Source organism: Brachyhypopomus gauderio, unplaced genomic scaffold, assembly GCF_052324685.1.
Source record: "Brachyhypopomus gauderio isolate BG-103 unplaced genomic scaffold, BGAUD_0.2 sc132, whole genome shotgun sequence".
Taxonomy (NCBI): Eukaryota; Metazoa; Chordata; class Actinopteri; order Gymnotiformes; family Hypopomidae; genus Brachyhypopomus; species Brachyhypopomus gauderio.
This window is the reverse complement of record NW_027506953.1, coordinates 203,887-217,049: the sequence shown is the minus strand read 5'-3', so window position 1 is coordinate 217,049 and position 13,163 is coordinate 203,887. Positions and strand designations below refer to the sequence as shown.

The 13,163-nt window shown below is 42.7% G+C and overlaps 1 protein-coding gene across 1 annotated transcript; it reads right to left on the bottom strand.

Moving 5' to 3' along the window:
* Positions 1-360: 360 nt before the first annotated feature.
* LOC143499405 (uncharacterized) lies at positions 361-13,016 on the bottom strand. The gene is made up of 38 exons (XM_076994036.1): positions 12,963-13,016; positions 11,846-11,913; positions 11,628-11,696; positions 10,382-10,426; positions 9,775-9,810; positions 9,369-9,407; positions 9,228-9,278; positions 9,122-9,142; positions 8,397-8,435; positions 7,916-8,260; positions 7,712-7,759; positions 7,544-7,588; positions 7,387-7,428; positions 7,205-7,252; positions 6,893-6,937; positions 6,727-6,771; positions 6,063-6,107; positions 5,794-5,952; positions 5,430-5,486; positions 5,052-5,114; positions 4,839-4,886; positions 4,710-4,751; positions 4,584-4,622; positions 4,469-4,498; positions 3,960-3,995; positions 3,685-3,735; positions 3,512-3,556; positions 3,360-3,410; positions 3,226-3,264; positions 3,080-3,118; positions 2,524-2,568; positions 2,280-2,322; positions 2,075-2,171; positions 1,918-1,962; positions 1,793-1,828; positions 1,651-1,686; positions 1,054-1,098; positions 361-609 (listed from the first exon to the last, which is right to left on the bottom strand). Exons 1-38 carry the CDS (start codon positions 12,971-12,973, stop codon positions 475-477), a joined length of 2,223 nt encoding a protein of 740 aa, XP_076850151.1. The 5' UTR covers positions 12,974-13,016; the 3' UTR covers positions 361-474.
* Between the last annotated feature and the right edge of the window lie 147 nt (positions 13,017-13,163).

Sequence of the window (13,163 nt, the reverse complement as noted above, 5' to 3'; positions counted from 1 at the left end):
CCGACACCGCCTCCTCCTGTTGGTTGGCATACAGTGGTTGCTAAACACACCAGGGTAGTCAAATGAAAAATAAAACACAATCAAAGCCTTTACAACCAACTTTGGTGTGCAGTCGAAGAAATGCTTGAGTTTGATGTTCAAAATAGAAGTTACATTTAATGTGAAGATTGTTTTCAAATGACACACATTCAGCGATGTGCAGCTTGACACTTGTAAAGAATATTGCTCACACAGCTAGACATTGAAATACAGCGTGAGAAAAAGACAATGGTGTGTGCTGTTTGAAGGGGAGACTCATTCCCGCAAAAAACGTGTCATCGCTGTGGCCCCACCCCCAACCCCCCAGTAGAAAAAGTTCCCTTAAAAGTTACAGTGTCATCTTAATGTTTAAATAGTTAACAACACCAAGAGCAGCACACACACCCACACATGCACACATACACACACCCACACACACACACACACACCACACAACTACGGAGACTGCGTGGGTTGTGCGTCCTGCTGCCAGGTTGACTGGTCTGTACACTGAAATCTGTAGCGCAGAAACTTCACACGTGGTTTCATGTGGAAATCAGCAGGTATCCTCCAGTTCCACATTTTCTGCACCTGCCACAAGTTTGAGCTGCAGTTATTCAGTGTAGATGATGTGCTGCGTCAGTGCTTTTGGAACACGCCCTGTCCTCTTAAAATCCTTATTTCTTTTGTTTGGGACTTATTTTTGTTCTCAGGGACAGCGGCCACAAGAATTCAGATGTTTTTATGTGTTCCAAAAAGACATTTGTAGTGTAAATTCATTCTCTAAATCTTACCTCTCTTCATACTACAGGAGGAGTGTCCTTGGGCTTTACTGTCTTTCTCATTGTGACCAAATCATGAGAATAATCCATCTTTAAACATGTTTAAACAGTTATTGAACTATTGAATTAACAGTTGTTTCTACATTCTGCACTTCTTGTATTGCGCACAGTATGTTCTGCACAATGCCCAGTGGGTGGCGCTAGACTTGTTTCAGTAGAATAACGGTGTGCTGTGAGAGGCTGTGGGCCCTACCTTCAGGACTCTGACCAGATGTGTGGTACTGTTCACCTGCTGAGGCTGGACAGAGCAAGCAAAATCGACAAGTGGAAAGAGCTGTTGAGCATCTGTTTATAGACAAAACTATAGAATTAATGAAATCATAGCCAATCACAATGGCTAAATGTTGAAACAATATTTTGAGTTTTGATTCGAGTTGTGATTCGGGTGTTCCAGTTGACTGGGTGACCAAGCAGCCGTTCCACTACAGATCTGGAGGTGCTGGAGTGCTAGCGTGATCTAGTCTAAACTGTAATACTGTAATGTCAGACCCTGGCTGGACCTTCTCCGTTATGAGAACACATCCCCATGTTCCTCACGTGAACCTTTACCATCTCCAGCTGTTCTGATGCTTCTGTGTTGGCATTTCAGCGCATCACAGAACAATCACAGTGAGGCAACAACTACTACAAATACCTAAACATGACACTCAGTCAGGGGACATGGAACACGGGTTTCTAGCTTGGACAAACGTCTGGCCAATGACCGACCACCCGGTCCAAGGTAAAGCGCAAGCAGTATGAAGTTGTTTGATGATGTATCGGTTCAGGCGTTAACTACCATTACACTTACCAGCTGGTTGTGTCTGTCCCATAGCACCAGTTTGACCTGTTGTATAGACGACAAGTATTCCCATGGTTAATAAGGACTTCCTTTTGCATCTGGGTTTCTGAAATATACAATATGCGTATGTAATATGCGATATAAAACTTACTTGAACCCCCGAGTGCCCTCTGAGGTACAGCTGTAGCTGAAAATATAAATCACAAGTTAATAAAGTTTAATTATCAACAAACTTTATACATAAGTTGAGACTGGATCAGTAGGATCCACCAGTACCCATGACATCAGTGTGTGAGGAGGCTCCAACAGGATCCGCTGTAACTGAAGAGTGCAAAAATATAAAATTAAACAGGAAGTCATGAACATAGGTGGGTTGAACATAGGTGGGTTGTGGAGTTAAATGTCCGTAGCTGGGCTTTAAAACGTCACACACCTGGGAGCTCCGTCTGACGCACACCAGTGTGTGTCTCTGAGGTTTCTGTAAAGGGAGAAGGGGTTTTGACTGGACCTTTTCAATTGTAAGAAGATTCCTGTTCAGATTTATCATTAGTACCGGTACTTATTTGATTGTCGGTTTATTTATTTGAATTCCATTGAAAACGTTCATACGGGTAGTAATATTGTTTCGTATGTTTGACGGTTCCTTGCCTGTATGACCAAGTCCAGCCTCAAAGAAAGAACCTGCAGGTGAGAAACACAATCTGGATGTGAAACGCTTATATGAGCAGGATGGATCTGCCACCTATGACCACTGTTACCTGTATGACATGCTGACTGGACTACTGTTACCTGTATGACATGCTGACTGGACCACTGTTACCTGTATGACATGCTGACTGGACTACTGTTACCTGTATGACATGCTGACTGGACCACTGTTACCTGTATGATTGGAGATTACTTCAGTCACACCTATGCCACCACCTCCTGTGAAAGGTCAGCATTTATTTGTTATTGGAAAAATGACATTCATACTTTATGATAGTAAAGGTGCAAATACTGTTTATAAGGGTTTGTATACATGCTGATATAAATAATGATGGATGATCAGTCTGGGAGGCATATCTTCTTAGCATGTCTTTCATATGGTCAAGGCAAACAGATCAGCAGTAGCTGTCTGATCTAGGTATGAGACTTCTGATTGAGTAGCTGTCTGATTTAGGTATGAGACTCTTCTGATTGAGTAGCTGTCTGATCTAGGTATGACACTCTTCAGATTGAGTAGCTGTCTGATCTAGGTATGACACTCTTCAGATTGAGTAGCTGTCTGATCTAGGTATGAGACTTCTCTTCAGATTGAGCAGCTGTCTGATCTAGGTATGAGACTTCTCTTCAGATTGAGTAGCTGTCTGATCTAGGTATGAGACTTCTCTTCAGATTGAGTAGCTGTCTGATCTAGGTATGGGACTCTTCAGATTGTACTTTTTATTGAACTTACCAGCTGGAAGTGTCTGCTCTGTAGTACCAAGTTGACCTGCTGAATAGTGTAAATGTTTACGTAAGGTTAATAGATCAGGGTTGGCTGAGGAACAATGTAAATACTTTGGATACTAGTTAACTACTTTGGTCACTCTTTACACCAACCTAATGGATCCACAGGGCTGTAGACAGCATCTCTCATGGCTGGAAAGGGATAGCATAGCATTATTAGCATTTACCTCACAGAAAATGTGCTGCATTGTGTGGCAATTATATACACTTATGGTGTTTATGGTTACCTGTAATGTCTGTCTGGGTGTGTCCCTTGGTAACTGGTTCACCAGCTAAACCTGCACATAGCAACACACCAATCACTCCTGTCATATAGACCCAGCCTTCCTTATCTTATTCCATTTAAAAAAATTGTTCATAATTCTAAAGAATCAAATACCTGCCATATTGGTCTGTGTGTTCACGCCTGTGACTGCACCATCCGCTTTGAAAAGCAAGAGAGACTAAACATTTCAGGTTTATTTTAAACTGGATTAAATTGATGCGACTGATTAGCTTGATTGGTCTTTGGAGGTTTTTGAAGGTGCTAGAAGGTCAAACTGTGTCACTTACTGTTCAGTTTAGTGTAGGGGCCGACGGTGGCCTCAAAGTGCAGCCTCCCCACTGAAAAACACATTTTTGAAACAGTTTTGCTGGATATTTTTCTTTATTTTGCTATTACTCACATTCTCAATAACTGTGTAACCCTCCTTGATCTTTAAATAGTCTTAAAAAGATCTTTAAATGATCTTTAAATAGATCTACATATATACCGGCGTTTTACAAGGCTACTGTGATGCACCATGGGAAAGAGATGAGCAGTCTGGGTTTTAGTCATCTGTACTCACCTCTGTCTGTTTGTGTGGCAGGACCATGACTTATACCTGCTCAGTGGAGACACCCATCAAAAGGAGGTTAGACAACCTGTTTGTTTTTTTACTCTGAGCTATATTTATTTATTTAGTTGGAACAAAAAAAGTGGTGTAGAAAAAATAGCGATCTATAGTTCCAATAGTGATCTGCTTTCCACATCGAAAGCAGCTGGTAGAAGGGCCTCATTCCATGGGTTAATTGGCCAAAGGAAAACCCATAAACACTGAATTATGGGTAACAAATCAAACGATGGGTGTGTAATGTCATGGTCTGTAGGGGTGAAAAATTACCAGCTGTGTGTGTGCTAGTGTGACAACAAGCTGATGGTTTGCTGGGACTGATTAGAAAAGTTCTCTTGACTGTATCAATAAGACCCCTAGACTAAACCTGGAATACCCTGGATTACCCTGCACTACCCTGGACTACACTGGTGTCTGTGCCCATTCTTCATGATGCAGAAGGAAATTTGTTTAAGGTTACACACCAAGATGGTTGCCAGTCTCAGATGCGTCTCCTGCAAGACAACATCCACACAGAAGATTTATTTCCTGGCTTACTGTCTGCCACCTGGATCTGCTGATGTTGAGTGAAGGTCATACCCCTGTGGACGTCTGCCACTGGCCTGAAGCGTCCGCCACCTGGAAGACAGGATGAGTGACCTGGTGGCTCTCAGAACAAACACTCTGTTCTAACTTAAGTGAATTCATGCTTGGATCATGGCTTACCGTTTGTATCGGGGGAATCAGCACCATTGTTATCAACACCCTCTGAGGAGCAGTGGGATTAGTTAGGCCAGGCTAATGGGATTATAGCTTACTGCAGTCACATCAGTTGTATTAAGAATACAGCCATACCTATCAGATCTCCAATTGGGCCAAACTGAAAACCATTGTCTGAGGTCCCTGGAAACATAAATTACCATAATACACAGTTACACTACATAATACAATACATAATTACACAAAATAATTAATAAAAAATATAGTCCAGGTGGGTCTCAAATTTAATTTTGGACTATCATTAGATTTCATTTCATGTGAATGCAGAGTGGAGTTCTACATGTTTACCAGCTGCCTGGACAGAACCGCCTGGTCCAGTCCCTGTAGAGAAGCGATCCGGACCTGAATGGACTGGATGTATTACCAGACATCTTAGAGCTTACAGTACATTATAACAATTAATAAATACGATGACCATCAAGAGTACCACAGACCAAGATTTCATAGGAAACGAGATAAACTACCTGAAACACTGTGTGACCCTCACAAACACACATATATACACACACACACCAGTTCCTCATGCATGATGTTTTCAGTATCCAGCAGCACTGTGTAAAGCTGAACAGACTACATCAGAGATGTATGTATCAGAGATGTAGTGGCGTAAGAGGGGGCATTACATTGATACCACAGGGCAGGAGGGGGAGATGTGGTCACCTGTACCTGCTGGAGCTCCTGGAGCCGGAACGCCCCTGGCTGGCGGGTTTGGGTCCAGCCCAGCTGCTGGAAAAGAACCAGTGTGAGAGCAGCTTGCCCATGATCTACATCACCTCACCTGAGCAACAACATCTGACCACTTGTATTTCATCAACACGCCCCTATAATGAGCGCAGTGTGAGCAGAGCCGAACCCAAGTGCAGTGTGTACTCTGCTGGGCTCTACGTTGCCATTACCCACCATGGCCATGCTTACTATTTAACCTCCACGTAAATCATCAATGGACATCCTTGTTTTACTAAATGAGAGGGTTTGTATACACGAGCCATTAGTTTAAATGGGTAATGAAGTCTCAGAAAGGGACACAAACCTGTAGAGTCTCTTTGAAATGCAATCCCCATATGACCTGTTGAGCTGGCAATAGAGATTAGACATGTGGGTATCACTGTTGAGGGTGCATGGGAGATATCTGCAGGAACTCCTGTGATGTCTGTGTAGAGCTGTGGGGCCGAGCTGCCCCCGATGCCACCTGCACAGAGACACAGCACAGGCTGTTGACCTCTGAACTCCAGGAGCCTGACTCTGACCTCTGAACTACAGCTTCCAGTGTCCAAGAGAGAGAGAGAGAGAGATGCTCACCCATTAAGCCAACCAGGAAGTCGTGGTTTGACTGGTCTAGCACGCCTATGACATGGTAACGGAGACAGAAACGCAGGTGCAAACCTGAGAAGCACTTCACTGGTCAAACTCGCAAAACAGTTGTGTTGTTGCATGACGAGAAGCACATGCATCTTAAGTGTTGGTGATAAATCACAGAATGCTGTTAGTTAGCCCACGTGGGTGTGCAACACAGGTCTCCTAGGTGACATCCACCCAGCAGATCAACCGTGATGCTGCTGGTCATCTAGCAGCAGAGTCACACTAAGTCAGTGGTTCCCAAACTTTTTCTGCCATGCCCCCCTTTAGTAGATGAGAATATTTTTGCGCACCCCCCACCCGCATTCAATTTTTGTTGAGCGGGGGGGTGGCGAGTGTATGACGCGATAGCGATCAATTGCCAGTAGTGAATTTAAACACTACACCCCTGATGTGAATATATTTTACCAAGCTCCGCGCCCCCCCTGCAATAGCTCCCCCACTTTGGGAACCACTGCACTAAGTAATCAAATCTCTACACTTCTGTGTGTGTGTTAGCAGCTGGAATAGTTAAAATGTAGACTGATTGTGGACTGATTCTGGACCTTACGTTGTATATTAAAAGGTTAATCACAGTACTGCTCAATTGTAGTTCTTAATTTTTTACCTGTAGTCTCCATATGGGAACTTGTGTCAATAGCATGAAAAACACCTGTGAAATATGTGAAACATAAATATCATTTGCTGTTTGAAATGAGTATAAACACACCTAGAACACAAGTACATTAACTGGAATTTTACTGAAACAAAAATGTTTAATTGTTCCTACATACCTGTCGGGTCTGTTGGAGCTGTTTCTTTTATGAAGTGATTAAAGTCTGTCAGCATCAAATAAAGAACTCATTCAGTCCATGTGCTTTTTAAACAGGTTTAACTGTATTGTGGAGTGTTAAATCAATAGTGGCTAAAGTGTACTGAAACACATGCATAGTGTACAATTATACCACATTTGATGTGAAAAACCAATTTTTTGGAGTTATGAATGTATCTGTAAATTGTCATCCACTGAGAGACTAACAGAGTAAGTGTAAATCGCTGGACTGTTGTGGAACTTAAAGGTTGTTCAGCTAGTGAGTCTTCCACACCTGTGTGGCCTTGTTCTATCCTGTTAGTCAGCTGCTTCTGTCCGATACCTGTGGGAGAGAAACCTTCACGGTGAACGGGGTTCATGTGTCTGACCTAATATTGCAGACCCATGGTGGATAGTGGAATTTGTGTAACATTTTCTGAATTGAAATTTGTGAACCAATTTTCTGAATTTACTCACCATTGTTCTCAATCTCAGACATCTCTCCTATGGACTTAGAGCCTTGATTTAGAGAGAAAACATGAATTACATGCACAGCATTGTGGGAATGTGTCTTGTTTCTAATTAAAAACATTTTGTTTAATTATTCTGCACTGTTCCCGTTGGGTTTTCATACCGGGGGTCTCGGTCTGAGGTCCAGCATGAAGTGTTTGGCTTTCACCTACAAGAAGAGGGCTGCGTTAGGAGTCTGGGGTGGTCTGTGCTCACTCGCTGTGCTGTTCAAGTAGATGTGGTAATGGAAAAACTTCAGCGTAAACATTTTGAGGATTTATCATTTACGAACCATTGTCATAGCTTGATGTTTCTCGATGTGCAGCCACTGCTTCTGAATCTACAGGCACACACAGCTGTTTTTGCAAAATTCAAGTTCATAGAAAAGAGCTGAACAATATTCAGAGAAACATTTTTGAAGGGATGCAATTTCTAAGACTAGATGAAAATGTTTTTTAGGAGAAAACTACTGGTATGATGGTGACGGATGCCAGACCTGATATATGGGCTTGGGTCTCAGAGGACAGGACAGCTGATTCACTGGTCTCTGTCGGAGCCACTGGACCAGACACGGGATCTGAGTCGCTGGTCTCTGCTGTACCCACTGGACCAGGTATGGGGTCTGAGTCACCGGTCTCCCCTGGGGCCACTGGACCAGGTATGGGGTCTGAATCACCAGTCTCTCCCGGAGCCACTGGACCGGGTACGGGGTCTGAATCGCTGGTCTCTCCCGGAGCCACTGGACCGGGTACGGGATCTGAGTCGCCGGTCTCTCCCGGAGTCACTGGACCAGGCACGGGGCCTGGTGGCACATGACTGCCTGAGGTTTGGCTCGGGATGCCTAACAGATGGGTCAGTGCATGATCCCACGATGCACAAAACACCAAACTGATCAATGACACATTTGTGACAATGGATATGTTGTGCAAAATGACACAGATGTGCTTGTCATAACACACACTTATACAAATAGTTACCATGAGAGTTCGTGTCTGAGTGAACACTTCCAGATGTACCTGTAATACACAACACTGAGTGGAGACTGAGGAACATGGTGATTTAGTTGTAGTTCTAGTATATGTCAAGAATCATTCTTCTCAAAATTGGCCATTACCAGTGACACTTAAGATTGCCAAAAAAATCATTGCCTTATGCAGTTTTTTTTGTAAAAAAAAAATACACTGATATTTTTATTTCCACTTCACCAGAAATAATAATGTAGAATGAGATTTTGGAAATGTTCAACTATTTCTTTGATTCATTATTTGTCTCCCAGAGATATAGTTAGTTCCATATGTCTCTCCACAGCTGTAGGAATCTGGGAAGGTGACATAATCCACTGACATAAGAACAGCAAGTACTATTATTCAGCCCATACAGATCCTGGGATTCATCCATCATCAGCGTAAAATGTGGTGTAATTTCAAAATATTGAATATCCCTTTAAATATCTAGAGTTATTTCACTAGTTCTACAGTTATTTCACAGTTCTCAGTTTCATTTAGTCATCTGTAGTTCTACATGATTACCTCATTAGAGGTAGACCTGCTGATCTCATGATCATGATTGTGATCTTGTTAAAGCCCACAGTTTAGCTGTTCCTAACAGTCAACAGTTTAGTTGTTCCTAACAGCCCACAGTTTAGCTGTTCCTAAGCCATCTCAAAAGCTTCCTGCAGCAACAGTCTCCAATGGGAACCCACCTTGTCCAGACAGAGTTGAACCTAAAAGCAGAGGAAGAAGGATGTGAGGTGAGGGGGCGGAGCGTGGTGCCAACAGGCCAACCAGACCAACACATCACAGCATTACCCTGTGTGCCGGAGCTGGGGCGTGAGAGTGGTGAGGGCTTCTCCCCACTGCCTGTAAGGGAAACAACCACACAGGCAGCGTGTAACACTGGAGAGTTACATACAGTAGAAATACGGTAAGGATGTAAAGGGTCTTCATTACCGTTAGAACCTTCTACTGTTCCCGAGGAGCCCACCGATGCTGTAATACAACACAACATGTAACACAGTTACTGCATTATTAGAGTATCAATACTACAGTCCTGTTATATAATCAATGTCCTAATACTTCAATCTTTTATAGGTATAAAACAGCTTATACCTATAAGTTAGTTATGGGGTCACACATTATTACTACTATAACTCATCTGGCTACAGTCTAGCACCCATATATATCACTTCCTATGATGCCCTGTGACGTGTAGGTCTGTATAAATCATTTGTCAGGCACACAGGTCAGTGCTCGGTCTTTCTTCACACAGAAACCTCTGAAACCTCCACTGTCCTTTGTCCTGAGACATTTCCTTGCTCTGTGTGTGAAAGATTGGAAGAAGGCGTACAGCCAGCACCTGTCTGGGCAGGACTGTCTCCGTTCAGCTTCTGACCTGGACAACAACAAGACGTGGTCTGTTAGGATCAACTCCCTCAAAAGCTAAGAGCACATTTAAGAAACTGTGGATAAGGGTCACTGAGTCTCTAACAAACTCACTCTGCACCTTTTTGTCACTGAACACATGGGAAAATTGGGCTAATGGAGTTGTTTCCTGGGGTTAACGAATAGAGTTTCCTCTCCTTACCCTTTGGAGACCTGCCCACCAGAACAGTGCCAGGTACAGCGCTGGCATCTTGGACAGAACCAGTGCCAGTGAGGGCATTGCCACGGAAACGCCTCAGCACTCTCAAGAATACGCAACTTAATTTTAATACAGGTATGTAAACCTCACCAGACCAGTTCTTGTTTCTTGTATCTATAAATGTGTCGGGTAACACTTGTATGCAGCGGCCATCTTCGATACGGCCACGCACATACTTGGGATCTGATCAGATTAGAGAGGGACTGGCTTCACCCACTCGGCTTTAGAGGAGCTTACACTGCAGCCGGGCAGCTGAGGAGGTCAGTGTTCTCCCACAGAGAGCACTGCCCCCCAGCTGAGAAGAGGATTAGCATCACCTTACCGGGTCCTTTGGACACCACTGTAGCCTGCTGGCCTCCTGCTCCTGCTGAGGGAAAAAAAACGCCAGAAACAAGAAACATATTATTGAGGTTGCGTGAGATCAAATCTCCTTCAAGCAGTTGGTCTGTTCTGCTTAGGTGCCCCTCAGTGAACAAAAGAGCTCTGTCAGACACAACTACTACCTCCTGACCAGACCTCCTGCATCCTGAGAACTGAAAGAATCAACACCTGCAATTATGTCCTTTTAAGAATATTTTTAGAGTTTAAAGGATTCTTATAACGTATTTGGACATACATGTAGGAACGATTACTTCCAATATAGCCAAATTTTGCCTCACAGAAAATTTGTTTTCAATGATGCTTAAGTTTGATAGGCTATGTTCTTCATTCCTAACATTTAATCATTCTCAGATCCAGAGTTGTGGGAGTGTGAGTGACAATGTATATATGTGGATAAACCTAACAGTCATCATCAGCAAACTGTAGTAGGCCTACACCAGATACACTAAGCCATGGTGTAAAGTTGGCTTTTAAAACCATGAGATTGTTTTTTTTTTTTTTGCATTGGCAGTAGACTAACTCTAACTCTAACACTAATTTTCACTCTAACTCTAACTTTGACTCTTGTAGTACTCTAGGGACCCTAACTTGTCACCCACCCTTTAAGTGTTGCCCTTTGGAGTCATCATCGTCTGAAAAGAAAGGGGAGATGGATACAGTTTATAAAAACTGATCACAAGTATGTCTTCCACTTTCTGATCTTTCCTTCTTTAGTTTGACCTGTGGAACTTTTCCTGTTGTTGGAAACCCAGAGCCCTTCACAGTACCCATGCCTGTCGAACCACGATAGATGACAACCCTCACCAATGCTGGACTGGAGTCAAATTTGGTGAATATGGTGGTAATATGGTTTTATTTAATTTTTAAGAGATTTAGCACATTTTAAAAATGGTTATATTATTTTTAATTGATTGAAGTTCAACTGATCAGGTTATAAGTGCTTTGATTTCATTATGATAACTGTGTGATGATTTCTGATATATACTAAGGTTATTGCTGGTTTTATCTGTAAATCTATAAATTAGAGTTTCTTTTTTTGCTATTGACACACTGAATTACAGGATGGCTTGTGAGTTTACATCTATTCTGAATGAGCTAGTATCCAAACTGTTGTGTGCTACACTTAGTATAGCGGGTGCTTATAAAGAGATATAAACAGTGACTGAAAGTAGACCTTCATCTCCTACCCTCTTCTTCCTCTGAGAGCTCTTCCTCAGCCTCCTCTGTCTCAAAGTCATTCTCATCAGGTTCTTTGTCTGCAAAGGGAAATTCTTGTTTTTTATCCACAATGGATGCTCTGTTCACCCAAACCATTCAGTGATGATAGATTTTGCATTTATAGATGAACATTGGGTAAAAAACAGAAACAAGACCAGTTGTGAAGATATTTGAAACACCATCGTACCTTCCACTGGTGCAGCTGAAGTCGTAGTTGCCAGAAAGGCAATCGCTAGTGAAGCAAATAATAGACTTCTGAAAAAACAAACCCCATGGTAAGCACCAACATGCAAGAAAGCTACACCTGTCCCAGGGAGTGAACACTCTCAAATACCTGTCAGTGAGGTGAACATGCTCAAATACTTGTCCCAGGGAGTGAACACCCTCAAATACCTGTCACAGGGAGTGATCATGCTCAAACACCTGCAGCAGTTAATAAACAAAAGCACCTGTTCCAGGGAGTGAACACACTCAAACACCTGTTCCAGAGCGCAAACATGCTCAAACACTCATCCCAGAGTGTGAACATGCTCAAACACCTGCTCCAGGTAGTGACCACACTCAAACAACTGTTCCAGGGAGTGAACATGCTCAATCACCTGTTACCGGGAGTGAACATGCTCAATCACCTGTTCCAGGGAGTGAACATGCTCACACACCTGTTACCGGGAGTGAACATGCTCACACACCTGTTCCAAGGAGTGAACATGCTCAATCAGTGAATCTCAAGTGAGTCCAATTTACAACTATGAACTCTGTTCATGAAGCATCTACATAGTGTCCAGTATAAAGATCATTTGAATAAATCAGAATTACCTTTTTTTTTTTGTCATGCACAATTATCAATTTCATTACATTAGCATGAGGGCTATTTGAATATGCAAATTAGAAAAATAAATGTGTGAATCAGGAAAAAAGAGCCCAGTCAAGAGGCCACACCCTCAAGTTGTGATCAGATATGTGATCAGATATGTGACCAGATCAATCAAAACCATGATAAAAAATAGCTATAATGTGCAACAACGAACCACAGCAGTACCAGATTTCACATTTCATCAGAGCTACATTAGAGTACTTTCTTCACAGTTTAAAGTGTGATGTTTTAGTCTTACAAAAATGTTTAAATGAACAAAAGTTTATTTTACCACATCCTGATAACTCCTGAAATCCTGACAGCTTGTTCAGTAGCATGATCTCCACTGCACGTCCATGTGATTATCATCTGTTATAATGTCTATCACCTATGATTTGATATTATGTTGCTAGCATCAAGAGCAATACAGATAGGTTTATTATTGACTTACCGTGACAGCATCTTTGTGCAGGTCTAAGGGACTCAGGAGCAGAGCAGGATGTCGACCTGCCTGTGCTGCAGTCGGCAGCAATATTAGTTTTATACTCTTCCTGCCCCAATCCTGGGAAGAGGCAGGACCCACTCCAGGTCCAGCCCTATAAGAGTGGCCTGCAACCCAGATATGCACGACTGACACTGGAGAAATGGTGCA

Excerpts from the sequence above, each read along its gene's own strand:
- LOC143499405 (XM_076994036.1), bottom strand. Across the intron at positions 4,499-4,583 it reads AGTGGCAGACGTCCACAGGG|GAGACGCATCTGAGACTGGC; the intron begins GTATGACCTTCA and ends GTTGTCTTGCAG. Across the intron at positions 3,119-3,225 it reads CAGCCCTGTGGATCCATTAG|CAGGTCAACTTGGTACTACA; the intron begins GTTGGTGTAAAG and ends TACACTATTCAG.